The 27,768-nt window shown below is 39.8% G+C and overlaps 1 protein-coding gene across 1 annotated transcript in view; it reads right to left on the bottom strand.

The window, feature by feature from the left end:
• SLC9A9 (solute carrier family 9 member A9) overlaps positions 1-27,768 on the bottom strand; it is a 572,969-nt gene that overhangs the window by 252,466 nt on the left and 292,735 nt on the right. Inside the window, exon 9 of the mRNA XM_074334001.2 lies at positions 24,859-24,947. Coding sequence (XP_074190102.2) covers positions 24,859-24,947 — 89 coding nt within the window. The remainder of the gene's footprint in view (positions 1-24,858; positions 24,948-27,768) is intronic.

Below are 27,768 nucleotides of genomic sequence, written 5' to 3'. Positions count from 1 at the left end.
TGGCCTAAACAACCACACTGAGATAGTTAAGAAAAACACAAATGAAACTTTTTATTTTATAAAAACACAGGATGGAGAAACGGTCCAAATTCATTTCGGTTTTTGAAAAAGACCTAGAGGATATCAATTCATTGAAGCACATTGGCCCTATTTTTACTACAAAAGTTTCAATTTCTTTAAATATGTAACTCTCTCTAGGGGTATGGAGGGCATGAGGGCATGAAGTTTTGTTTAGGGAATGTCATTCTATGAAAGGATCTGCGAGTAAGCTTTGGAAGGATCCAACAGGCTTCGGATAGTTTTATATATTTAGTGAACTGAACACATTAGAGCAGGGATTTTTAACTCTTAAGAAAACTTGAAGTAAATTTTACAAAGAGAAGAAAATAGAAGTCGTAGTTTTTCAATTCTGAAAACTCTGTGACCTATGAATGGTTACTGATGTCTAGGCACAGATTGAGAAGCCACGGTATTTTATAAAGTATTTTATATTTACATAAAATTATAAAGTATTGTATAAAGTCATTGATATATGTAGATTTAAAAAATGAAGAATTCACAACTAAAACACTAGAAATATTGAACACTACACCTAATGCTATATTCCTAGTACATTTAGTAAAAGAAAAGTCTGCCAGAGGAGTGTCCTGCTTGGTTTGGAATTTCCAATGAGAGGAGAAGACGCCATCTCCGTGACTCCAGGGGGGAGGAGTGGGCCTGAGACCCTGGGCTCAGGCTTGCCTGGAGTCTCACCTGAGCCGCACCTGTTAGAACCGGGGAAGGAAGCTGCGGCCTCATTTTAGATGTATGGTTTATTGCAGTCTGGATTTATCGAGTTTGTAATATGCACTGTGTGAAGAGAAGGGAATGAATACCTGCTTTTGAGGAATTGAGAGATTTATGGCTAATAAACACGAAGTGGCTAATAAGTAAGTGGTTTATCATGGTTAGTAAATATTAAAGTTGTATTATCTAGTCAAGGTTTTGCCTTACTGACCAGATGGAAAGTGCCCATGAATTTTCTCAAGTCCACCAGAAATCTCAGAAACCCTACCCAAATAGTTGTTGTAACGCGTAGAAAAGGGAGACAAGAACCAGACAGCTGTCTGACGGGCAGGTCTGGCCTCTCGGTGCTGTCAAGTTGTGTGCTCCTCACTACATCTTTTTGGACCTAATCAGCTTCAGATTGGTAGCTACTCTATTTAAATTCATTAAAAATTTGCCATAATGTGATCCAGGATTTGCCTATGTCAACCTGTCTTTTCCCAGCATTTTAAATTTGATTTCATGGAATAAGACAATTCCATTACAGATCAGAAGCTTGAACTGCAAGATGTAATTATGAGTCTTAATTCTAGCACTCAGCAATGAGACAAAGCAACCAAAATAAAACCTGACACGCAGAGTGCCACAAACACTGTATAAACAACTGTGTGAAAACTGTTCAATCCTCACAACAATCCTGTTCGTTCATCAACAGCTATTTGGTGAGTGCTGTTGTAAATTCTGGTACAGGAGAAGCTAGCCTTATCCCGCTTCACGAATGAACTTGACTCACCCGCTTATCCCTCCTCTTGGGCATCCTGGCCTAGCACGCTCAGCGCTTCCGATTTCGATTGCTCTCTTGGCAAAGAAGACAAACCGCAATCCTCCAACTTCCTCTTTTCTGGTCTCTGCTCTGAACTCTCTAGAGCCCATGATCAATTCAGCTGATTTTTACCTGAGTTCTCCTCAAAAGTGTAGTAGGGGCACCTTTTTATGTCCTTGGGGACAGGGCTTCAGCTGAGGAAGTGAAGGAACCAAAACCAGTCCCATGGTACACCCTCCTGCAGGAAGTGGCACTATACCCGAAAGACATAATATGTGGGAGCTGGTCTTAAAAACCTCTATAGAAGAGGTAGTCTGGGCAAAACTTTCTTCACCAAACTCCTTCTCATCTCTTCATACTCTGTCTGTAAAATACAATATGTGGGAGCAAATGAAGAGAAATGGTAGGGAAAACAAGACCAAATAATCTAGGTAATTGTTACTCAGCATATATACATGAGTCTCATTTTAATGAAGTAGATCTATATCATAGGAGGGAACTTGCTCATGATATAGTAAGTAAAAAAATAAATAAAACAAAACAAACAAAACTGCTTTAAAATTAGTAAAAAAGTAAAGAATCTTGTGTGTAGGGACAGCTCTCGAAGTGTAATCCCGTGGTCCTGGGAATCCCTGAAGCCCTTTAAGGAAGTCCATGAGGTTAACATGATTTTCAAAACATTACTAAGATATGTGTTGCCTTGTTCATTCTCGTTCTTTCATGAGAATGAAGGTTTCCAGAGACTACACAATGTGTGATATCACAACAGACTGAATGCAGCAGCAAAAAGGAGTATTCAGCTACCTTTTAGTGAATCGGACATCAAGGAGATTTGCAAAAATGCAAACAAAAACTGTTATTTTCGTTAAATAAACATGTGATGAGTTTATTATTGTTATATTAAAATAAATACATATTTCTAAAGTCTCATTTTAAATTTCTAATATGATGAACAATATATATATATAATCTGTGGTATGCTATTAAATATTTAATAACTGGCTTTCTGGAGGGAGAGGGGAGCGCTGACTTGTAGTGTTAGCCAATTTCCACGGTATAAACACTTTCCTGGCTGATTACCAGCGACTCTGAATTTGGAGATGAGACACGCATCCTTGGTGTCCTGAGCTGAGCCTGTTCCAAATGGCTCCAGCACACCTCAGTATGTAACTCACACAGACAAAAGATTCCCTTGGTGGTGGGGGGTCTCAACAATTTCTAGAACTGTAAAAGTTTTCTGCTATCAAAGAACTTGAGAACGACTAGTGTATAGTAAAATCACATTTTTATTTAAAAATATGTGTGTAGAAAAATTCTGGAAGGATATACACCAACCTCTAACAGTGGTTACTTTCAGAGAACTAAATTTTACTTTATAAACTTTGGCAGTGCTTGAAACTCAAATGGAAAAAAGAAAAATAGAAATTCATTTTAAGGTCCAGGATTTGCCTCAGACAGCTCTGGACTTCAGTTTCCAAATTGGTAAAATGTACCCAGCAGGGGATAATTGAATAAGAGGAGTCCTTCCAGCCCCAGAATTCTGTACTCAATGATATTCCCACTCGTTGTGGTTTACCCTCCACTTATATAATCACTTTAGGAATGCAGGGACACTTCATTCCCTCACACGAAGCGGGACCTCTCCTGTTAGGAGGTCTCTTCCATTTGCTTGTTCATGACTAGTTATTCTTTATATCTCAGCTCCAGTGTCTCTTCAAAAGGACTCCTCCTCTGGCCCCCCAGTGAGTAGGGCTCTTTGGTGATAACCCCAGAGAACCATGTTACATTTCCTCTGAGCACGTCCTGCCACGTGTGGGCTCCAATGAGAGCAGGGTTCTCCAGTGTGGGGCCAGGGGCCTTCACAGAGGAGAATGATGAGATTCTTCTCCCCACAAACACAAGGTTCTGGGCACTGCAGGACAGCAGAAAGCAAACCAGAGACCAAGCCCTGGCTCTCACGGAGTGGATGTTCCATGGCTCATGGCCCCTGGGGTCTCGCCCATGGCACACAATGCACGCACAGGCCCAGGACAAGTCTCCCAGATCCAGTGCTTGTCCCTCGACCTGCCTGACTTCCCTGATGCTGAGACTGTGAAGACTGACCTTGACGCATAAAGGATAATTCAGTACATGTATTCTCTCACTTCCGGGTGGCATTTTGCCAGGTGTTAATAATTCAGAAAGTCATGGATCCAACCCAGCAGAAGATGCCTTGAAAAGGACAAAGACACTGAAATCTGGGAAAATGCAGTAAGCAAGGCTAAACAGATAGAAGCAGTCAGATATAGGAGCATACCCTAAGCAAAACATAGCGAAGCTGACCTTTGTTGTGTCACTGATGCATAACCGTGAAAAAAACCGACGTCTTTAAATATCATGTACCTTCCAATCATTTGGAGGTAGAGGTATTTTAAAAATGCATCTGAGAGAAGGAGAAAAATAATTCACACAGACCATTGTAAGGAATGCGACTCTGTCAGGGAAAGGTCTTTGTAACTAAAGTGAAATGGCATTTCTTTGTTAATGAGGTGAACATTATGAAGAGCTATTATGCATATTTTTCAAAAAATAATAGTGTAGATCTCTCCTGTAATGCAATGAATGTCTAGGTTTAGTCCACTGAACCTATTGTCTACAATACAATACAATTTCTAGCATAAGCATCTATGAATAAATGGAGTTACATATTGCAAGTTGGAACAATTCACAAAGCTGTGACAAAGGGTTTCTTATTAAAGATTTCACATGGTAAAAAGTGAGTGTCATAATTACCTTGCCCAGATTTCACTTAAAAAAAACAGTTCTGTTTTAGTGAAGAAAGCCTACATTTTACACATTGAAAATTAATTCAGTTATCAAATGATATTTTGAAACTCAAGAACAGCTCATAGAAAGCAAAAGGTGATAATGTTTCAAGAACCAGGTAAATCTGGAAGTCAAAGGAACACAAAACTGATTTATTGGTGCTTTTAAAATAAATTCTAAAATAATTTTAAATGATGTGTAACTTCCGACCGGCAGAGCCACAGCTCAGATTATCTCTGTTCACCTAGGTCAAAGTTTGAAAGGTTAAGTGTGACCTGATGAAGTTTGACTGACTGTAAAATGGGAATATTGTTGACTGGTTTCCTCCACATGGCCTCCAACAAGTCTGATATTCCCACAGTAATGGCTCTGTCCCAGAGCCCACTGCACTGGGCACCCCTCCCAGAGCCCCACAACTGCTCCCCACACAGCCAGGCAGTCATGCTTTTTGGATGCAGATGGTGACGGTGTCTTAGTGGGTGGACCTTTGGCTCATGTTCAGCTTCAGAGAACTCAGAGACCCCAGACTCTTGGTCCATAGAGTTTGGGTTTACTCCCAGAAAAGGGCGGCAGGGCAGAGTTGGGGACCCAGCACACGCCTGAGCCCTGTGTGCTGACCAGCCTAGTAGATTTAGCTGTTTCTTTACAACCCTAGCAGTTGCTTGGCTCGACATTTGAAAACTAGTGGAAGAGTTGGGATGCAAGACAGTAGGATCAGAAACGTGTATTTGGTGTAAATACATTCAGTTGAGCTTGAAGTTTTCTATGAATTGCAACCCTTAAGTCATTAAGAAACTAATAGTACACCTAATACTTTATTTTTAAAAAAAGCTTAAAAGTTACTTTTTGTGCTTTGTGACATAAGCTGAAGCTTCTGACGCAATTTAAAACCAAGCATTTTCTTTTCAAATAGAATTCCTAGGTGGAGGCCTTTTAAAAAAAGTGATAGAAAAAGTAACTTTAATCACATAAATCCTTATAATATTTGGGTGAACAATGAAACCATCTTTCTTTTCAAAGTAGACCTGAAGCTTAACTCCCATAGGTTATCATTTAAATCATCATAATAAATCATAACCAAGGAAAAAAATTAGAAAAGAATCAATCACTGAAAAGCACTTGAAAGTGCTGAAAAGGCATTTAATGTACATACTCAAGTCAAAGTAAAATTAAGCTATTGATGAACATACAGATAGGAGCAAGTTGTAAAGGCAGTTTAAAACACTTTAGTGTTCTGTCATAAAAGAAAGATTCGTATTAAAAGCAGAACCCAGAGTCAGGTGCAATCTTATCACTCTCTGATATCTGGGTGGTACATTTATAAGTCCAGTTGAACATTATCAATAAATTTACATCTTTTTTTTTCTTAATGCTGAAAAACATTGTGTCTTGCTTGAAATTAAGTACTTATGCTTTTGGAAACGGGATTTTCTTTGTTTCCAAGTAATTGAATATGTGGTATGGTGATACCAGCTTTTGGAGTACTTAGGACTTATGATACAAATGTGTTCTTTGTGGAAAGGGATTCACTGAATAGAATCAAGTGTTCTAAGATGAAAGCTCTTGAGAATGTTAAAGAATTTAAAATTCCGAGCACAAACATGTATGAATAGAATATTTGCACATGGATTATAACTTTAAACACACATTGATTCTTTACACAGTAACTCATTATATAGGAAGCTTTTCACTTTTCTTTTGCATAATTCTGAGCATTATCAGAGTGTGCTTTAGCCATAGCTTCTGAGAAACACACATGGCAAGTTTTCTCCCAATTCATACTCGGATATGGTAGAGTACACTAATTAGAATAACTGTCATTTAAGAAACACCACCTCCTCACCTGCCAAAATTAGAGATTTGATTTCAGTCTCTCAAGCCTCAAAAGTACGGATTCTAAGATACTATTTATTAGATCTCCGAATAACTTTAGGTGGAGGAAAAAGTGGGTAAAAATGATCTCTTCTAGAAATTTCTATGGTATAGGTACAGACAAGCCTAGATTCATATAGATTCTACAGTTAGCAAGTTTCCAAATGTATTTTATGAAATTCATAAATAAATCACTATATAAAAGTAAAACTGAAAAATGAGAGTTAAGCTGTGAGATACTTTTAAGTCACTAACTAGAGAGGGAAGAAAGGCAGCTTGGTGACGTAGGAAAAGAGCTGGACTTGGATTCTGTTCAGTCCTATTTCCCCACCCATATCTATTTGCTCTGTGATCCCAGGTAAGTTACTTACCCTCTCTGTGTCCCAGTTTCCTCCTCAGTAAAATAGTTACTAATAAGATCTAACTCATCAGTTGTTGCCATGGGGATTAAATACTCATATACTAATTCTCACTAACCTGCCTTAGATGGTGACTGGCACCTATTAGATAGTAAGTAGGTATTAGTCAAATCTGCATTCTACCATGTTAAAGTAAATGAAACTAAATACTCCTGAATCACTCATTCCAGTTGAAGTCACATTTTTTTATGTAGTGTACCAGCTTCACAAGCTATGATTACTACAATTATGATTACTACGCTATGAGTCTGCGGATCTTAAAATGAAATCTCCATTTATTTGCTTCAGATAAGGTGAGCAAGTCACCGTATAAGGGAGTCTGTTAATTGTTCTTTCTGGTTTGGGCAGTGTGACTGCTTTCCTAGATTTAAGAACTATGGCAATTTTTATTTGGGTAATGTCTCTGAAACATCCTTCCTGCAAATATACAGGCATTTATACAAACATCCAAGTCTTGGTGGCTCTACTCATACAGAGTATGAAGTCTCTCCAGAATTTTCGTTTAAATATTGGTGGGAATCCCAGAGGGGAGCTTCATGAGTGACCTTGGTGTCCCCCTAGGTCACTGATTCTCAAGTGTTGCTGCACATTAGAACCACCAGAGGAGCTTAAACAGTTCTGCTGTCCAGGCTGCAGCCCAGGCCAGTTAAATTCAAATTCTAGGGGGAGGTACCAGGCCTGGAGATTTTAACAACTCCTGGGTGATTCCCGTGTGCTGCTTGGTTGTAGACCCAGTGCCCCAAGTTCACATGAGAAGTCACTTGGACAGTTTAGCTTCGATCTGGTGGATCAAAAACCCCCACCTGTCAAATAACAGCATCTCAGTCCTTCCCTGTTTCGTGTCTTTCTAGAGTCTCATCTTTGGCCACTCATTAGAATCATTTAGATACAGTTTAAAACAAACAAACAAACAAACAAACAACAAAAAACACTGCAGCCCAGGTTCCACCAAATAAATCAGAACTCCTGGGCATGGGGCCCAGGTACCAGGGACTTGGAAAAGCTCGTCAGTGATCCTGACTGCACCCAGGGTGGAGAATTACTGCTCTGGGGCTTCCAAGAGGAAGGAGCAGGGGCGGCACCTATGATCAGACTGGCGTTAGCCATCCCTGTGATGGAGCTGGCTGCCCACGTGGGAGCTCTGCTCAGCCGTGGTGATGCTGCCCTCGCCGACCTGCTCTGCCTTATTCCAGGCTGCTGACCACTTCTCCCCACTGTCTGCATTGCGGCTGCTACCCCTGCAATTCCAGCACGGCCTCACTCTGCCAAGACACATGCTATCTCTGCCACTGGCCCCTTACACTCCCTTTTTGCCTGCTTCCTGGTCTCAACCACTTAGCTCTCTCCAACCTGTAGGGGAGGACTTCATTTTCTTGTTATCCAGTTCTCTTAGAAATGGTCCTTTAGTAGAGTTACTTGGACACACACTTACATTTTTTCAAGTTTACCGCCCAGCATCCTGGGAGGGAGGAAGGTCCCAGCATGAAACAATGCTGGCCTCTCTGCACCGATTTTCCCAATGAGGGTCCTCCTCCCCAGAGTGCAGCCATGCCAGCATATGGGTGGGCTGAGAGGGCCATATTCATTCCCACAGGGTTCCACCAGAGGTAGCTGACTCTCAGGCTGTACCACACACCTTCCCATTTAAAGAAATGTCACTCTTAAGGGTTTATTCTTCTCTGTGTCTGACTTCTTTCTTTAACCCCTTCCTCACACCTATATCACTACATGCCTGAATCCGAATTACAGATAAAATGTAAGCTCCTTCCCTTGGGTTGCCTGGACCTCCAGCAAATCAGGAACTAGACCTAGATACCTGTGGCAGTGCCTGAGAATGTTCTAGAGCTTTTAATAAGGTATTTTTCTGCCCAGACCACAGGGAAGACCCTTAAACAATGTTACAACAGTCCCTGAGACATTCAGTAGGGCCAAATGAGGAAGAAATGTTCCCTTAAAATCAGGCTGCTTTTCCTTGGAAGGTTAGAAGGTCTCTAACTCTTTTAGTCTCTAATATACTTGAATGAAGCAAAAGACCACCTCTTCCAACTTGGAGCTATGAAAACAAGCCAAAACCCAGGCACTAAATCAGCACAAAGGGGTAGAATGGTGGTATTTTCGCTAAGAGTCTGGTGTAAGTCATTAATTTATGCCAGAAATGAGTACAGGTGGCATCATTAAATTGAATCACCAGCCTGAACGCCACAATTTGGAAGAATCTGCATAAGAGCATACACAGTCAAGCTATAGTTTACCTCGTAGCCCTAGGGAAGACCTTGGGGGCGGCTCACAGAACTTCACATAAAATGTCCAGAAACCCACTATCAGAACCTGGACACTGAGCTCGGCTGGTGCTAGCCGTGCACCTCTCTCTACCTGCCTGTTTCCAGTTGGCCAAGAGATCTTCTACCTTAGCCTATGCTATCATTGGAGCATCATCTTTATAAAGGAAAAGCAAGTTGGAGAGTGACAAGGGCCGAGGTATGAAGTCATTGTCCTGGGAACCCCAAATCACACTTTTTCCAGATCTGAGTCCCAATGAAAATGCTATCATTGCTATCATGCTATCATTGGAGCATCATCTTTATAAACGAAAAGCAAGTTGGAGAGTGACAAGAGCCCAGGTCTGAAGTCATTGTCCTGGGAACCCCAAATCACACTCTCTCCAGATCTGAGTCCCAGTGACCACATTTTCACAATCTTGGGGGAAGAGAAAAGTTGGATAAATTCAGTTACCTATAATGACTGAAGAGAGAAGACTGAGCATTCTTTTCCAACAGAAGAATTCCTTTATTTTCAATCAGGAATCTTTGTTCCTCTAGTTTGTCTTTGCAAACTTAATCTCAATGGAGCAAGGCACAGTACCAAATGGGAAAAGATATATGTTTGCAAGCATAGTTGTTAACAGCTTGGAACCAGTGGAAAAATTCCTCAGAAATAGCTTGTTACTTGCATGTTCACTGTTAAAATAGGTTCGTTATAAGGGACATTCTCTTCTTCCTCAAGAACAGGTCAGTCACTGCTGACTCCAATCACATTCTTTCTCAATGTAACCCAGAACAATTGTATTAAGTGACTTTCCTAAAACCAAACTCTTATTCTCATTTATTAGATTTCCCTTCCAGGTACTTTATTCAAAATTCTGTATTATATCTCCACTGATGGAATTCCTTGGAGTTTTGAGCTGTGCCTCCAGAAGCAATTTAATTTCTCTTCTGAAGGAACTGCACAAAGTCTTAACATTTTATTAAATCAATTTGCTGCATCTTTCAAGACCATCAAGGAAATGGCATCCTTAAATTTGGCATGTTCTTTAACAAACACACACTCCAGCACACATATTCAGTCTTGATGTTTTCTGTGCTGCATCTATAAAATTTAATTAAAATGAGTAGAAAAATTACAGTAATTTCCATTTATCATCCCAAAACGCCATTATGAGACCGAAGCCCTTCGTACCTGCACCTATCAAGCAGGATGATAAAACTGTAATGGGCTATTCAAGGGTGTTATGCCATTGCCATTCTTAGAAATTTTAAGGTAATAATGAGCAACCATCTGTCTTGAATGTCATCAAAGCAGGGACGAGGCCAGCTGATCTCTTAAATCCTAATCAGATAAAGTTTCCCACTGTGCATTGAATCAGACTCATACATAGAAGAATATGGATCATATATATTTATATGTTAATATTCAAGTATTAATGATGGTATTTTTTTTGTTTTGCAAAAGTGAAAGTAATGAGAGGAAAAAAGGGGCAACGCAAAGAGTGAAGGGAGAGGGAGAACTGAAGCTTTTGCACTGTGGAAAAGAATACAAGGCCATTAGTTTGGGGAAAATATAATAAAGAAAATTAAATTTTAGAAAATGCTGAATGAGATAAGTATACTTTCTAGGGCTTTGGAAAGTGATAAAGATAAAAATTAAGAGAAGTCTTTGGAATCTTGTTGGCAAGAAATTTAAAGGTGAATTAATATGGGCCACAGAGATGTTGCCGGCTGGATGGAGATACAGATGGTCCTGGGACGTGACTCTGACATAGAGCCCCTCATGCTAGTAATGAAGAAGCAGGAGAAAACAACAATAATAATACTCAATTTCTGTTAGCTCCATGGAACATTGATGACTCCGGAAGAAAAAGAAAAGCAACAGTGGCAAAATGGAATACAATATCTGTTACAAGATAAAGAGGTGAACAGGATAGAAGATGTGACAGTACTAATACGTGAGTGGAAAAAGAAAAGACATTCTTGATTCTACCTTTTAAAGTTGTCTCAGGTCAGCGTTAAAGCTCAGAAAGGAACAGAAGAACAAGGACAGGAAAGAAGAGCAGCCCAAGGAGTGGAAGATGAATGATAGTGATGAAAGGGAAAGGAATAAATTAGGGCAAACAGTAGTAGAATGGGGAAATAAATCCATGTGCTGTTTCTTAAAATGATCAGTATAAATATGCAGTTTCATAAATTAAAAAAAGGGGGAAATATATGCATGTAATTTTTCTACATCAATGATCTATATTCAAATATATGTGAAAAAGACATTAAAATAATAATGGGTTATGATACATGACTCTATTCTTTGTGTGACCTTCTTAACTTCTCTAAGGCTTGCAAAATCTAACTAATAATAGTATTTACCTCATGGATTTTTTTCGTAAATATCAATTGGGATAATGTACATGAAAATATATTTATAGTGCTTAGCACAACATACTGTGCAACAATTGATGTTTTTACATTTTTTTTAAATATGGAGGAACAGATGGCTTACTGGAAAAGTGAAGTTAACTGAAGAAGTAGAAAACCTAAATATTCAACCATATGAGAAATTGAAACCATTATCAAAAAATTATTAGCAAAAATGGCCATCGGGCTCCACAGTAGTTTGAAAATTCGTCGACAGTTCTTCTTTACTCTTCCCTTCAATGGTGGAGCTTAATTCCCCTCCCACTAAGTGTGAATGGTCTTAGTGACTTGCTTGTAATAGAATCTGGCAGAAATGACAGTGTGACTTCAGAGACTAGTTTATAAAAGACATTACTGCTTTCTTCTTGGCTCTCTCTCTGTTTTCACTTACTCAGGGGGAAACTAAGCTTTCACATCAGACGGACACCCAAGCAGCCCTATTGCAGACACATGGTGAAGAACAGAGCCTTCTGCTCACAGCTACATGAGCGAGCCAACTTGCAGGGGACCCTTCCCACCAGTCCAGTCTTCAGACATGGCAGCAGCCTTGGCCACCAGTTTGTCTGCAGCCTCATGAGAGATCCTGAGGGAGAACTGCCCAGCTACACTGATGCTCCTGGACTTCGAGCTCTCAGAAATGATATAAAATAATACACGTTTGGAGGTTTAAACTGCTAAGTTTTGGGGTAATTTGTTACATAGTAATAGATGACTAATACACAAAAGGTTGCTTTTACAGGTGAGTACTATGTATTTTTAGCTTGTGATCAGTGCTTTGAGCACTGGTCTATGTCCAGGGTGGTCCCTGCGTTGAAGAACTGACACTCCCCTGCCAAGCCATCGACCTTCCTTGGGCTTTAGTTCCCTCCAGTAAAATCCTAGGTTAACAAGTTTATCTTCATAGTCCCACCGAGCTCTGAAATTCTTGGATTTTATGACTTAAAATTTTCAACGGCAGTTATATACTGTGATAAACAAATACAGACGTATGGTTAAAGAGTAGCTAAGATTGAATTGAGAATTTACAGTACAAGCACAGCTTTATCAGATAAAAAAATTTACATGAAAAAATTTTAAGGGCAAGCACAGTTCATGTCTTAACTTAGCTTTATATCTCCTTGGGCCCCAGGACATGCAATACGGGAGGTAACTACTATAGAGAGTCCTGAATGGTCATTTGTGGCACCTACTCTAATGCAAGTTGGTTGTGGAGTAAGGCTTCTTAACCAGGGGTTCACAAACAAAATTCTTTCTGGGCACTGAAAGTACGTGTGCTCTTGACGGCATGTGGAAGCTCCACTGCATTAGCACATAAAAGAGAACACTTATTAGCTGAGCTGCTAAATGTCCATCATACAATTCAATGAGTTTCATTGAAAAGAATCACCAGCTTAGCTAAGGGGAAATTGAAACATTTTGCCATCATTTATAAATTCAACCCTTCTGGGATGGTATTTTTAAAGGTACTTTGAATGAAGGGAAGAGGAAAAGTGGTAGAAATCTTGACAAAAGAAATGTAATTAAAGTTAAAAAAAAAGCAATTCTATGTTTTATGAAGATATCTCTGATCTTACGTGAGAAGCCAGGAGGCAGGGGCATTGTTACCCAGGACACTGTTTGGGCTGTGTCTCAGAACAGGTAATGGGAAAGGACATGCCCGCTTTTGTTAAAAGTGACGAAGAAAAGAACGCACAAAACCATAATCAAAAACCACTGTAATGCAAATCAATAAGACAGAGGCAGGCTGTAGGAAACTCACAAGTAATAGAATTGTACTTGATCTTTCTTTCAATATCTCAGGATTACCCTAGACATTTGCTTTATGCATCCCACTCATTATATTTAAATTAATGCCTCATATCAGAATTGAATGAAACCATTCATTAGCAAAAATTGTTTCCCCTCTCCACCTTTTATCTTGAAATGTTAATGGTCATAATTCATTTATTTATTAATTCAGCAAGAATTTAATGAACTCCTAAGTTCAAGGCAAAAACCAAATGGTAAATTTCCATAAGCTTTTTATAGAGACCACAACATCCTAAGAGGTTCGACAGAACAAAACTATGTCCAGAGCCAGAGAAGATTAAGATAAATTTAGATGTTATATATATGTAAGCAGTTTATCAAACAGGAGCGTGGGGAGCAGTGAGATTGATGTCATGATAGATGTCATTTCCTCCAAGAGGCTACTTTCATTATCTTTGTAAGGCACAGATCTCATTTTGGGGGCACAGGTCTGATTATTATCATCATTCCTATGCCTGAAAGCGTTAAGTAATTATTAGACTGATAGGATACAATTCTCCTAAACGTAGCACAGTGAGACACTGAAAGGTCCATGTGAACTCACTTCTCCTTTTCCATTCTCAGCTCTCCCACACCCTTTCCTTTCTGCTCCCCAACCTATACCATTGACCCTAACAGACTCCCTCCTCCTTCCCACAGCAACCTGCTCCCCAGTGACAGTGTGGTACCTCTGGGACTTTCTCTGGGACTTGTCAAGCTCTTTCTTAGTTTTATGCTTTTGCACACTCTTTTTCTCTTTGCTTTCATTCACCCATGAAATCTGCAGGACAATCTCCTAATCATCCTTACGCCCAGCTGCAAAACACCCAACTCACAATCAGCGTCCCCCGAACACCTTGCCTCCAGGAAGCAATTCAGTCCTCTGGTTTCCATGACATGTTGTGCATTCGTCTCTGTTAACATTGGCCATACGGGATTGTTGCTGTGTAAGCGTGTGTGTGCATTTGCGTGTCCCCTGCCATATGAGGAGCTCCTAAGGGTGAGAACCATGTCTTATGTGCCTTTGTCTCCTGGCGCCTAGCACGGTGCCTGCCACGCAGCCATGTGGTGCTTAGTCCATCCTCAGTCCACGCTTGAATTGGAAAGCTGGAAAGTGCTTCAGTCAGAGCTTGAGACTGAGTGAGCAATGTACTCTCCACCCTAAGGACGCAGGCAGTCTTAGAAAGCGCCATTGCAACCATTCACTTAGGAGGTCCAGGAAGGTCTAGGAAGTAGTACCAGCCCTTTGAAACTTTTCGCCCCAGTGTGAACCAGGGACTTTGGTTTTTGATTGCTTCATCCTGGGATTTGATTTGACAACTTATTGAAAAGGTCTACCCAGTGATTTGTCCTCAAGATCAATGGCAAACTCTGATTCCTCCTCTCATCTCCATGCATTGCAGTCCGTAAGCAAGTGATCTCTGTCAAATCCTAGTCTGAGAGAAGGAACCAGACACATATCATATGCTCTATGTTACATCACAGAATATTAGGTTTAGAGTACAGTCCTTAAAACCCAGTCATATACTTCAATGATTAATTTTTATAAATGGGAAAACTGAAGCTCACAGGTATTGGATTATCCAAGGCCCCACCACTAGTCATAGAGATGAGGGGCGAACCCCAGCTTTCTGGACTCTCAGCCACGAGTTCTACCAACCATATCATCTGGCCTGCCCCACTTTCCAAGTTTCCTTACAACAACACATCCAATTTGGCTCCTGCTGCCTTATTTTTTATTGGAAATTTAAATTTGGATTTGCATTGCTGTTTTCCCATTCAATGATGATAAATACTCAAAATATCATCTGGGGGAATGGAAATAACATAAGCACCTGGAAAGAATATGCTATAATGAAGATGTCATTGTTTGCCCATAGATGCTAGACGAGTAATCTGGCTTTTCAAAAATAAGTGCATGAAAATATCTATGTCTATACCAACCTGCATTTTAGTAAAAAGGTTAAAATGCACTGAAATTCGTGGATTTTCAAAGATGATAAAATTAAATATAAGATAAATGGCTAATTATCTGAATTAGCTGAAAGCATAATAAAGATATTCATTCATTCATTCATTCATCTATCCATCCATTCAAAGTTGACTGAATAAATGATGCTAAGCCTCACAATTGCTACTATCCCATCTATAATCAAAGAATATTCAGTAAAAGGCAAAATAGTTTGAACTACAAAGTCACAAAAGCATATTCAAAATTTGCCTCTACCACTTATAAGCCTTGGCAAACCCTGTAATACACAGTCATCTCTTTTCTGTAATTATCATCAGCATGAAAATGTATTGTTATTTCTTCCACCTTGAAAATGAAAAGAATTTTCTTTTGGACTCACTTCTCATTTCTCTGCTCTCTATTCACAACAATCCTCCTTTGAAGGAGTTGTCTATATTCTCACATTCCAATTTCTTTCCTTCCATTCTCTCTTGAACCCACTATAATCACGCTTTTACCTTGACACTCCACCAATATGGTTCATATCTTATTTTATCTGTTTATCTTACTTAATCTTTCAGCCATATTTGGTACAATCCCTTGTCCTCTTTTAAAAAATATTTTGTTGTTTTTCAATTACAGTTGACAGACAATATTATATTAGTTTCAAGTATACAACATAGTGATGAGACATTTATGCAACTTATGGAGCGATCATCACAATAAGCCTAGTACCCACCCGACAACATACATAGTTATCACAATAGTACTGACTATATTGCCCATGCTGTACTTTATACCCCGTGACTATTTTGTAACTATCAATTTGTACTTTTTAATCCCTTCACCTTTCTCACCAATCTCCCCAACTCCACTCCTATCTGGCAAACATCAGTTTGCTCTCTGTATTTATGAGTTCCTTTATGTTTTGTTTTTTATTTATTTTGTTTTTTAGAGTCTGCAAATAAGAGAAATCATATGATATTTGTCTTTCTCTGTCTGACTTATTTCACTTATCATAGTACCTTTTAGGTCCATCCATGTCATCTCAAATGGCAACATCTCACTATTTATATGGCTGAGTAATATTGCATTGTATATATGTACCACATCTTCTTTATCCATTCGTCTATTGATGAACACTTAGGTTGCTTCCATATCTTGGCTATTGTAAATAATACTGCAATGAATATAGGGATGCAACTTTTTTTTTAATTAGTGTTTTATATTTGTTCGGTTAAATATCCAGTAGTGGAATTGCTAGGTCCTTCTTTGTGTCTTGTTACAGGCTTTGTTTTAAAGTCTATTTTGTCTGATATAAGTATTGCTACCCCAGATTTTTATTCTGTTTGTTTCCATTTGCATAAAATACATTTTTCCACCCCTTTATTTTCAGTCTTTGTATGTTTTTCAATCTGAAATGGGTCTCTTGTAGGGTGCATATTACAGGTCTTGTTTTCTTGTCCATTTAGCCACCCTATATCTTTTGGTTGAAGCATTTAATCTATTTACATTTAAAGGAATTATTGGTATGTGTGTAGGTATTACCATTTTATTATTCATATTTTAAATCCTTTTCCTCTTCTCCCTCTCCCTCTCCCTCTTCCTCTTCCTCTTCCTCTTCCTCTTCCTCTTCTTCTTCTTCTAGAAGACCCTTTAACATTTCGTGTAATACTGGTTTGGTGGTGATGAACTCCATTAGCTTTTTCTTGTCTGGGAAGCTCTTTATCTGTCCTTTGATTCTAAACGATAGTTTTGCTGGGTATAGCACCCTTGGTCGTAGGTCTTTGCTTTTCATCATGTAGAATATTTCTTACTAATCCCTTCTGCCCTGCAGTTTCTTTAGAGAAATCAGCTGACAGTTTCATGGGAGCACCCTTGTAGATGACTAACTGCTTTTCTCTTGCTGCTTTTAAAATTCTCTCTGTCTAACTTTTGACTTTTTAATTATGACATGTTGTGTTGTGGGCCTCTTTGGGTTCATTTTGTTTGGGACTCTTTGCAATTCCTGTGCTTGTATGTCTATTTCCTTTGCCAGTTTAGGAAAGTTTTCAATCATTATTTCTTCAAATAGGTTTTCTTCAAATCATTGTTCCTCACTCTCTTTTATCTCCTTCTGCTATCCCTAGGATGTGAATGTTGGTACACTTGATGTTGTCCCAGAGGCCCCTTAAACTATTCTCTTTTTTTTTTTTCTTGTGATTGGGTGTTTTCTGCTACCTTGTTTTCCAAATCATTTATTCAATCCTCTTCTTCATCTAATCTGTTGATTCCCTTTAATGTATTCTTTATTTCAGTTATTGTATTCTTCATTTCTGACTGGTTCTGTTTTGAATTTCCTATCTCCATTTTTTATGTTTCCTATCTCTGTTACAGTTATTACCAAGTTCATTTACTCTTCCCCTAAGTTCACTGAGCATCCTTATAACCAGTGTTTTGAGCTCTGCATCTGGTAGATTGCTTATCTCCATTTCATTTAGTTCTTTTTCTGGAGTTCTGTTCTTTTCTCTCTCTCTCTCTCTCTCTCTCTCTCTCTCTCTCTCTCTCTCTCTCTCCTTCTCTCTTTCTCTCTCTCTCTCTCTCTCTCTCTCTCTCTCTCTCTCTCTCTCTCTTTCCATTTGGGACAGCTTTCTTTGTTTTCTCATTTTGACTCCCTCTGTGTGTGTGTGTGTGTGTGTGTGTGTGTCCACATGTGTGTGTGTGTTTTCTATGTATCAGGGCAATTTGCTACATCTCCCAGTCTTGGTAGAGTGGCCTTATGTTGTAAGTGTCCTGTGGGACCCAGTGGTGTAGTGTTTTTCATCACTTGAGGTGGGTGCTCCAGGTGTGTCCCTTGTGTGAGTTGTATGTGTCCTCCTGTTGTAGTTGAGCCTTGATTGCTGTTGGCACATCAGTGGGAGAGATTGACTCTTATGTTTATTGGCTGTGAGGAGTGGCTATAACAGGGGCCACAGTGCAGGGGCTGACCTCCATGGAGCAGGATTTGCATTAGTGCAGCTCTGGTGCCTACAGGTTGTACTGTTTGGGTGAGTTATTTGTAGAGGTGGTTGGGTGGTGCTCTGGTGTAGTCTGAAGCTTGCCACTGGTGTGTGTTGGTTTTGGTGCCTCTTGAGAGGGGCTCTAGTGCAGTCCAAGGTCAGCCACTGATTATGCCCAGCCTGGGACCACCTGATATAAGCTACAAAGTGATCTACAGATGGTTGCCATTTGTGTTAGGCTTAGAGGCCATTGGGAGAAGCTAAACTGTGAACCGAGGCTGTCTGCCACTAGTGCTGGGCTTGAGGCCACTTATCAAGAGGTACAGGGCATGCTGAGGCCAGACACTGCTTGTCTGGAGTTTCTAAACCTTTGAGAGACTTTAGGAATGTCCACGTAATGAGCCAAGACAGGCTGTTTGTGTGAAAAAGCCACTGGGAGCAACTTGGGTAGGCCCCCTTTTGGGTGGGGAGGGGTCTCAGGGAATCACCAGGGCAAGGTGAAGAGTATTAACCAGGTTGATGGAGACTTAGAGTTGACGCCCACCTGTGCTTGCAGGCTGGGTCAAGGTGGGCTCAACAAAGGAACAGTGATGTCTTCTAGCACTTCTGTCTGGGGGAAAGCTGCCCCTTCAGATATCATCTTGAGACCAGACAATTCATTTCCTCCTTCTTTGTCCCTGGAGTGTTTCAAGTTTCTGCCCCGATGCTGGAGCTCAGAATGAGTGAGTCCATCAATAAATAAGTCCATGAAGGGGCCCTTTAAGAGAAACACCTGGGACTCCAGCCGCCCTTTGTCTTATTCAGCCACAATCCCCACTGGTTTTCACAGCCAGAAGTTATGAAGACTTCTCTTCCTGGCACTGAAATCCTAGGCTGGAGAGCCCAGTGTGGGGCTGGGACTCCCCTCACTCCTCAGGCGGGGACATCCACAGCATATATATCCCTCCTGATTTTTAACCACCACACATGGATGGGACCTGTCCATTATGCGTCTCCACCCCTCCTATCAGTCTTCATGTGGCTTCTCATGTGTATCCTTAGTTGTAGGACTTCTGTTCAGCTAGACTAAAGGCAGTTCTCAATGGTGGTTGTTCTGTAGTTTAATTATTATTTTGATATGGTAGTGGGAAGTGGCGAGTACAGAGTTTATCTACTCTGCCATCTTGACTGGAAGTCCTCACTGTGCTCTTTCTTGAGACACTCTCGTCATTTGATTTCCAAGACACTATACTTTCTTGGTTTTACTTCTCCCTACTGGCTACTGCCTCTCACTGTCTTTTGCTGGTTTCCAACTTCTTACTGTTGGAGTGGCTCAAGGCTTGGTTTTTGGATCTCTCCTCCATTACTCCCTTAGGAAGCTCATCTAGTTTCATGTTTTCTATGTCCAACTGGTTACTCAACAGCTCCACTTTATTGACTAATACACATCCCAAGTATCACCAGTCAACACTCATTTCCCAATAGTCCCCCAAAACTGCTATCTTGCAGTCTTCCCCAGATAATAAATGGCAGCTCCATCCTTTTAAAATTTAAATCATACCATGCCATGCCTATAAGTAAAATGCTCCAATGTCTTTCCACCTTGTTCAGGCTCTCCACAACCCACCCCTTGTCACTGTTATCATACTCTATTGTCTCTCATACTCTCCCCTGGTCCATTTCTCCTCAGCAACATTGGTCACCCTACCCCAGGAGGCCATTATATCTGTCATTCCCCATTTCTGGACAGCTCTGCCCCAAATGTATAAAATTCTACTTCTTTCAAGTTTCACCTTCTTATTAAGGCTTTCCCTGGCCACCCTATCTAAAACTGCAACCCTGCCTCTCCAGATACTCACTTCTAGCTTCCTTCTCTGCTTGATTCTTGGCCTTTTACTTACCATAAACACACTACATATTTAGCTTATGTATTTTGATTACTATAAATCTCTACTAGAAATTGTTTTTTGTTCACTCTTGTATCCCAGCACCTTGAACAGTGACTGCCACAAAATAGGCTCTCAAAAAGTATTAGTTGAATGAATGAAAGTAATCAGTGACAATACTGGGTAAGAAGAGCTACCTCTTAGGTAGAAAAGTAAATAGAAAGTAAATGAAATAAGTACTTTGTAAATGTTAATGCATAATAAACGTTAATTACTTAAAGTAATATATGCCCATGTGTATATGTTGGAAGTAATTTTTAGGTGAAACTACAGGAAGGGAAGGAGAAATTCTAGTTAAAAGGGATGGTACATGGTTTTGCAAGTTAGCCTCAGGCAAGGTGAAGACCCTGGGAACACCCTGGAGTTTGGCCCAGATTGCCAGCTCCCAGGCCTGCCGAGGGGACAAGAGCATGAGGGAGGAAGGGGTTGGGAAGCAGGCTTGGACTTGTGTGAGTGGGGTCATGGGGTCTGTATGCAATCTTCTGGGTGGTGTAGGCTGAGCATTCCAGGCTCGCAGATAGCTGTGTGCTGATGTCCATCTCGAGTGTCTCTAGAAGTTCTTAGTTTCTAGGGCAAGAGTCAGGGCTTCCAGTATTTGTCTAGCTCTCGGGCTAGATGTGCACACCTTAAGCAAAAGAACCTCTCTGAGTCCAGGAAAAGGGATTACCACATATGTTCCTATACTCTTGAATAGAATACTTTGCTATCAAAATATAAATCCTCATGGTGGGTACAGAACCAAAGTGTCTCCATTAGGCTGCTTTGTGCCTGACATATAGTGATGTTACATGACTTTACATAGTGAAAATAAATTCACCTACCTGGAGGTCATTATTAATTTTGGAACATATTTTAAAGTGAAAAAGCAATTTTAGAAAGGTACTCTAATTCTTGAAGCTATAAAGGATATATAATCCCCCAAAGTCTTTGTATCTAGATGTAGCTATTTGATTAGCTGGTATAGGTACAGTCCATGAATAAAATTTCTTTGTAAATCATATCACCTTTGGTTTTTATAACACAAAGTTGATTTTCATGGATTTTTCCTCAGCTTCACTCATTGACTTCCTTTACGCCTATTGACCGGTCCTGGGGACAGAGATTGTGAAACTGCTACTTCTCCCGTTGACAGTGAACATAATGTGGGGAGATGCAGAGGAAGATACTGTGTTCTATACTATGGGTCCTCATATAATACTTTCCAAACCTTTGCCAGTTTCAGAGAGGAAATAATGGCAACCTGTACAATACTTGCCTCAGCTATTCTTTGTAATTTCTATTGGTTCCCACATGGAATTTGAACTTTCCTTACTACATTGCTGCAGGTGTGGCCAAAGACCTTTGATCTGTGAAGTTAATTAAAAGGTTGGATCTCATTTCTTTCAAAGTGGTGACCTCAGACTCTGTATACTAGAATGGGGAATATGTGTGTATATGTATGCATGTATATGTACATGTAGATAAATATGTATCTATACCACATATGCACATATTATGAGAGAAAAAATAAATAGAAAAATGACAGATCATGAAAGAAAAATAGTGAGGAAAGGTATGAGAAGGGAAGGGAATGGACTTCACATTCATTAAGCTACTCCTATGAACCAGGAACGCAGGAAAGAAGGCAATGGGGGAAACAAAGATGGAGCAATGCAATTACCTGGATGTTAAAGAATGAACCTATAAAAACCTCCTTCCTTAAAGGGGAGTGCTGTAAGAATGGATGTTAGCAGTCCGTCAGGGAGCACTTGTCAAGTCATTCAGAGAACAGAACGGTGTGGACCCCTGATATTGGCTTTGTCTCCCTGAGGTGCTAGGCTGTTGGCTCTCCATGAGATGACTTATCTTTGAAGTTATGCTGAGCAGTCTAGATAGCATGAATTAAAAGTGCATATCCCTAAAGAGAGTTCAGCTTCCCAGAATACAAATGTGCAGGGAACCAGATGGGGTCAGAAAAAACCATCCCAAGACATTTCCCTTTAAACCCTGCAGAATGCTAGTCATTTCCATAATTAAAAGGATCCTAAAAGACTATAGAGTGGAGGTTTTTAGGTATGAGTATCAGGTTTTTTTGTTCGTTGTGTTAACCAGGAGTACTTGAAATTTCCGAAGTTGCATCTTAGTGATTCCTCTGATAGGCAGAGGGGTAAGTGACCTTGAAGAGTTCCTGAATAGGTGGGAGGTAGGGTAAGGTCCAGCTGAGCTTGGCAGGTGACAAAGAGAAAGGGATGAAAACCATAACCATTTTAGAGAGCTCTAAGTTAAGTTTTCAAAATCTATTTAGAAATTCATATTCTAATCACAGGTTTTGGTTAGATATCATTTTGGCTTTCTCCACTCCCACTGCTCCAATATCACATTAGATATCCTCAGCATCATTAGCTTTATTATAGGAGCCTTTCTACCTCCATTTGCATTTTGGGATAGATTGCAATCATTTGGTCCAATTCTTCATCATTCTCTATATTCATGCTTCTTGCCATAAAACTTTTCAGCATTTTCTCACTTTCTGAGACTCTAGACCTTGGGGTCAGCCATATGATTTTCTTTAGCCAATAGGATGTTTAGGAAATGTGAAGCAAACAGAGGTTTGAAATGGACTTGTACATTTGGGCTTGCGCTTCTGCCAAGAGAATAATGACAACCATATAGCACTGTATACAGTGAATCAGCCCAGCTGAGAAAAGCATAGCCACCTAGATCAACCCACATCAAAAGAGTTGAACACTGCAGATGGGTGAAAAATAAATGTTTATTGTTGGATATCACTGGGGTTGTGTGATTGTTTGTTACACAGCAAATGCTCACTGATACAAATGTCATTTGACTCACGCTCCTCTTGTGTGGCAGAGAGATTTCTGAAATGGAAATCCAATTGTCCTAAAATTACTCCGCTTAAGACACTTTAATGACTTCTCCTTATTGGGCTGAACGGTGTCACCCCCCCCCCCCCCCACACACACACAAATTCATATTTTGAAGTCCTAACCCCCAGTACCTTAGAATATGACCTAACTTGGAAAGAGTGTCATTGCAAATGTAAAATGTAGTTAGTTAAGACAAGATCATACTGGAGTACGGTGGACACCTAATCTCATGTGAATAGTGTCCTTATCAAAAGGGGAAATTTGGAGTCAAACATGCTCACAGGCAGAATGCCACATTCACATGAAGGCAGAGACCAGAAGGATATGTCTCCAAGCCCAAGAACACCACGATTGCCAGAAAACCACCCGAAGCTAAGAGACAGGAAGAGAATGTGAGGGCTCCCTCACAGCCCTCAGAAGAAACGAATTCTACCAACACCTTGATCTCAGACTTGTAGCTCACAAACTGTGAAATGAAAAATTTCTGTTGTTTAAGCTATTCCTCACTAACTTTAGGATGAGGTCTAAAGTTATAGAATTCACAAGGTATGGAACTTTTTTTTATTTCTTTTTTAAAATTAGAGTATTGTTGACATACTGTATTATATTAGGTTCAGGTGTACAGCATAGTGATTTGACATTTATAGACCTTACAATGTGATCCCCACACTAAGCCTAGTAACCACCTCTCACCACTCCAAGTTATCACAATGTTATTGATTGTATTGCCCTTTTACTTTTACATCCATCCCCCCGCCCGCCTTCCTTCTGGCAAATATCATTGGGATCTATGTTTCTCTGAGTCTATTTTTTGTTTTGTTTTGTTTGTTCATTAGTTCTGATTTTTTAAATTCCAAATATAGGTGAAATTATGCTGTATTTGTTTTTCTCTGTCTGACTTATTTCACATAGCATAATACCCTCTAGGTCAATCCAGGTTGTCACAAATGGTGAGATTTCATTCTAGTTTATTGCTGAGTAATATTCCCCTGGAAGTCCTTTTGTAAGCTGGTCTCTGGCCATATCTATGGTTTCATCCCTCACTATATCCCAGTGGCTTTGGCTTTACCCCATTCTCTAGCCACACAGAACTATTTACAGTGTTTCCATCAACTGCTTCAGAGCTTTTGTCAATGCTATAACTTTGGCCTCAAATGCAGCTCCTGCTACCTTCTAATCCTCTGCTAGATCCCACATGATTGCCTAATCAACTTCTATTTGTATTTCAATCTCCAGCCTGAGCATCATCTCTGGAAACTTTCTTTTCACCTTCCCAATCCCAACTACGGGAGAATGCCCTATTGAATGCTTCCCTAACACCCTATAGAGATATTTCCCTCGCAGTCCATCATACACTGTATCTTCCTCAATAGACTTGATAATGAACCTCTTAAAGGCAGGGTCACATACTATCTGTCCTTTTATTCCTAGTACCTAGCACAATGCCTGGCACAGAGAGGCTGGCAGGAAATGTTTGTGAAAGGAATCTGAGTGTTCATGTGCAAATATCCAAACAGATGTGTTCTTAGCATATGGAAGATACATTCTGCTCATGTAACAACTGGCAATTGAGTTTACTTGGAAGCAAAAGTACCCAATTAAAGACCAAACATCACTTCCTTATTCTTCTTCATTTCCTTCTCTTTATATAACTACCCAATCTCACATGCTTTTAAATGCTTTTAGATGTAAGTGACTGAATTATTACTGGCTGTATGCCTTTCATTTTAAAGACTGACAATCTAGGTTCCACATTTCTCAGGAGAGAAAGACTATTATAACTATATTTTTGCTTACCAAGAGAATTGTTAATGATTACCCTGGAGGGGAAAAAAAAATCTATAAATACCCAGCCTATAATGAAACCTTAAGCTTACTTTCTTCCTTTGTTAATGAAATGCTTTCTGTGTGCACTGCCAGCATTGCTACATAACCATTACACTGAGAAAAGCGATGAAGTCTGTAGTGAATCTTTTCTTTTACCTGTTTAGTCCTCATTTTGGAATCCGATGACAGATTGTTGTAGGTATAATGTGCCTGTGTGACTCCACAGAAGAGAACAGCGACTATCCCTGGAATGCAAAAACACACCAGTCAAAATCAATTTTTTCCCCCCTAAGTCAAAGGTTTTCACTATCCCAGGTAGAAGAAAAAGGACTTGGTGTCAGCAGAGTTAAAACAGCTGGTAAGTACTATGATAATGAAAGGGATAAACCTTGCTACTTGCTTTAAGAATGGGTCTAGCAGGATAAAACTTAAAGAAAAAAACCTAAATAAAGTATAAGAAATAGATTCTCCCTGAGGATAATTGACCCCTTGGTCATGAGTTAGGAAAGTTATGCGTGGGAAAACATGAACAAAAAACGGTATAGTCAACTTCTCATAGCCAATGCCAACTACTGGCTATATCTTATACTAAAAGCTGGCATATCTGCTCAGGCATTTGCTTTTCATGGGGGACTTTGAGGAATCTGAAAAAGCTCCTATCATACCATAATTTAGTATTAAAAATCATGACTCACAAACCTAAGAACTCTACAAGGGTTTAGTTGTCCCGGCCAGTGCCTCGACTTGCCAGGTGAGAAAGAGAGAGAGGCCCTTTATTGCCTCTATTATACCCAGCTGTAAATGCTACATGAAGCCTCCCATACACTAGATGCTCCCTGGGGACCGAGGGGTCGCCACCATGGGACCAATTTTTCCCTAGGCTCTGTTACTCTCTCTGTTATTGCCCCAGGGCTAGGGTGGGGCTGCATTCTACTTTGGATTAAATATTCAGTGACTCATGGGAAATTCGGCATAGAGTAGGGCTTTGGGGAAACACAAGATGCAAGTGTTCCTCAACTCAAACCGAAGGGATGGAACAGAATTTTAAGCAGCAGAATATTTTCAACTAAAAACACTCATGAATTAAATGCTGATGATTCTTAAGCATATAGAGATATGTGAACTGAATACTGACGTTTCAAATGAATCTGCAATAAAAAGTTTTAAAGAACCAAGCTTATTTTTTAATATATAGACTATATGCATCTATTTATATTTTGGTTTGGCTTTGGATAAAATACTGCTGAGACATACTTACCTAATACAAGTACCTAGATATTTACATTACTTATTTCTTTTCTATATACATCAAAATTTTAGGCAAAAGAATAAAAATAACCAGAAATTTTTGCCAAAAAATTTATATATGCAGTAAGCATTTTTATAGATTTTTGGGTAATATCTCAGTCTCTTAGCTTCTCTTCAGAAATTCAAAGGAAAAATATTACACTTTACATTTATAAAATATTACATTTTACTACTCTTCACAGAATTTCTGTTGAAAAACAATGAATGCCAGGGAAACATTTAGCGCACTGAGGCCGTTCAGGTACCCTGAGGTATAGGAGGATTGCCATGAAGGTTGTTTTGGTATCAAATATTTGTCTTTCATGCTTTAAAAATGTAATTTATCCACTTCTGCTGCTTCAGTAGTCTCCTGGAGATTTTTCTGGGTGAGGTTTAGGTGGCCCTCCCACCATTGTGGAAATATTTTGACCATATATTGAGCTGGGAAGAAGGAGTGAATGAAAAGGTGGGAGCATGTGTGGGTTGTGCATAAATGCATTCTGAGAGCAAGAAGAGGATACAGAGGCGTTTTCCACAGGATAGGCAGGGCACTAAGTTTGGCTGAACACCTACTGTAGGCAACACTGTGTGAGTTTTATTTACATTATTTTATTTATTTCATTAATTTATTAGCTCACAACAGGCTTAGCATGATGAGATTAACCAGCTCCTTCACCTGTCTTCCCTTTCTCAGTAACAGCATCTCCATTTCTCCTGCTTCTCAATGATAAAACTTTAGGACCACCCTTTACTGCTTCTCTGCACATCAGCCATTTGGTTGGCTTGTCCATTGAAAGTTAGCCCGAAGCCAACCACTTCTCAACACTTCCACCCTTAACACCTTTTTCCAAGCCACCATCATTTTTTTGCCTGGATTACAGCAGTATTTGTTTGACACATTAATGAATATTCCTATCTCCATGTAACAAATAAGAAACTAATTTATTCAAGGTCACCTTGAAAGTGGCAGAGCTGAGATTTAAATTCCACAAACTTCCTGTTCTTTTCTCCCTGCCTTAAACCATCCCTGAATAGTTTAAGGTAATCTTAAACTATCTAAAAATATCATTTCTGATGTCCCAGGGAAATAGTCAGAGATTTGATGATGAAGATGACATACCTGAGCTCTCTGGGCATCTTGTTTGAGAACATTCTCCCTAGTAACTCCAATAGTTTTCATTTTCTTGCCTCTGTTAGAACACTAATAGGCAGTGTTTCTGCTAGTACTTTTTGAGTTCAATATGGATATGACACACAAGGAAGAAACAATGAAGAATGTGCCTACATGACCAGAGGCTTGATGTTGTAGCTAAAGCAGCTAAGTCGATCTGACCCGTAGTGTTAGCTTACATAATCGTAATTCTATACCTTGGTAATTAACTATCTCACACAAATTACTATAATTAGTATGCCTTTTACAAGCCAAAACACGTTTTGAAAATGTCTCATCTACAAGCCTCTATTATCTATCAAATTCTCTGCCATCTAAACAGATTCAGAGTTGCCAATTTTCTACCTTACAAAAGTGCATTTGACTTGTCATTGTATTTTTACACCCCTAGTTGTTACTAGTTGTTACACCCACTGTTATGTGGGGCCCCAGACAATTCTCTTACATGCTCTGGATCTCAGATTCTCAGGTGTACAAAGGACATGGAGGGGGACCCAGTGTTCTTTGGGCCATTCAGCAAACTAGTATCTCAGCTCCAATGCCCCCTCCTGGGCTTGCTCTGTTATCCTGGGACTGGGTCTCTGCTCCCACATCTTCCTTTGCCAGAG

Source organism: Rhinolophus sinicus, chromosome 17 (genome assembly GCF_057876585.1).
Source record: "Rhinolophus sinicus isolate RSI-liver-muscle chromosome 17, RSI-T2T, whole genome shotgun sequence".
In the NCBI taxonomy this organism is placed as follows: domain Eukaryota; kingdom Metazoa; phylum Chordata; class Mammalia; order Chiroptera; family Rhinolophidae; genus Rhinolophus; species Rhinolophus sinicus.
This window is presented reverse-complemented; position numbering and strand designations above follow the sequence as displayed.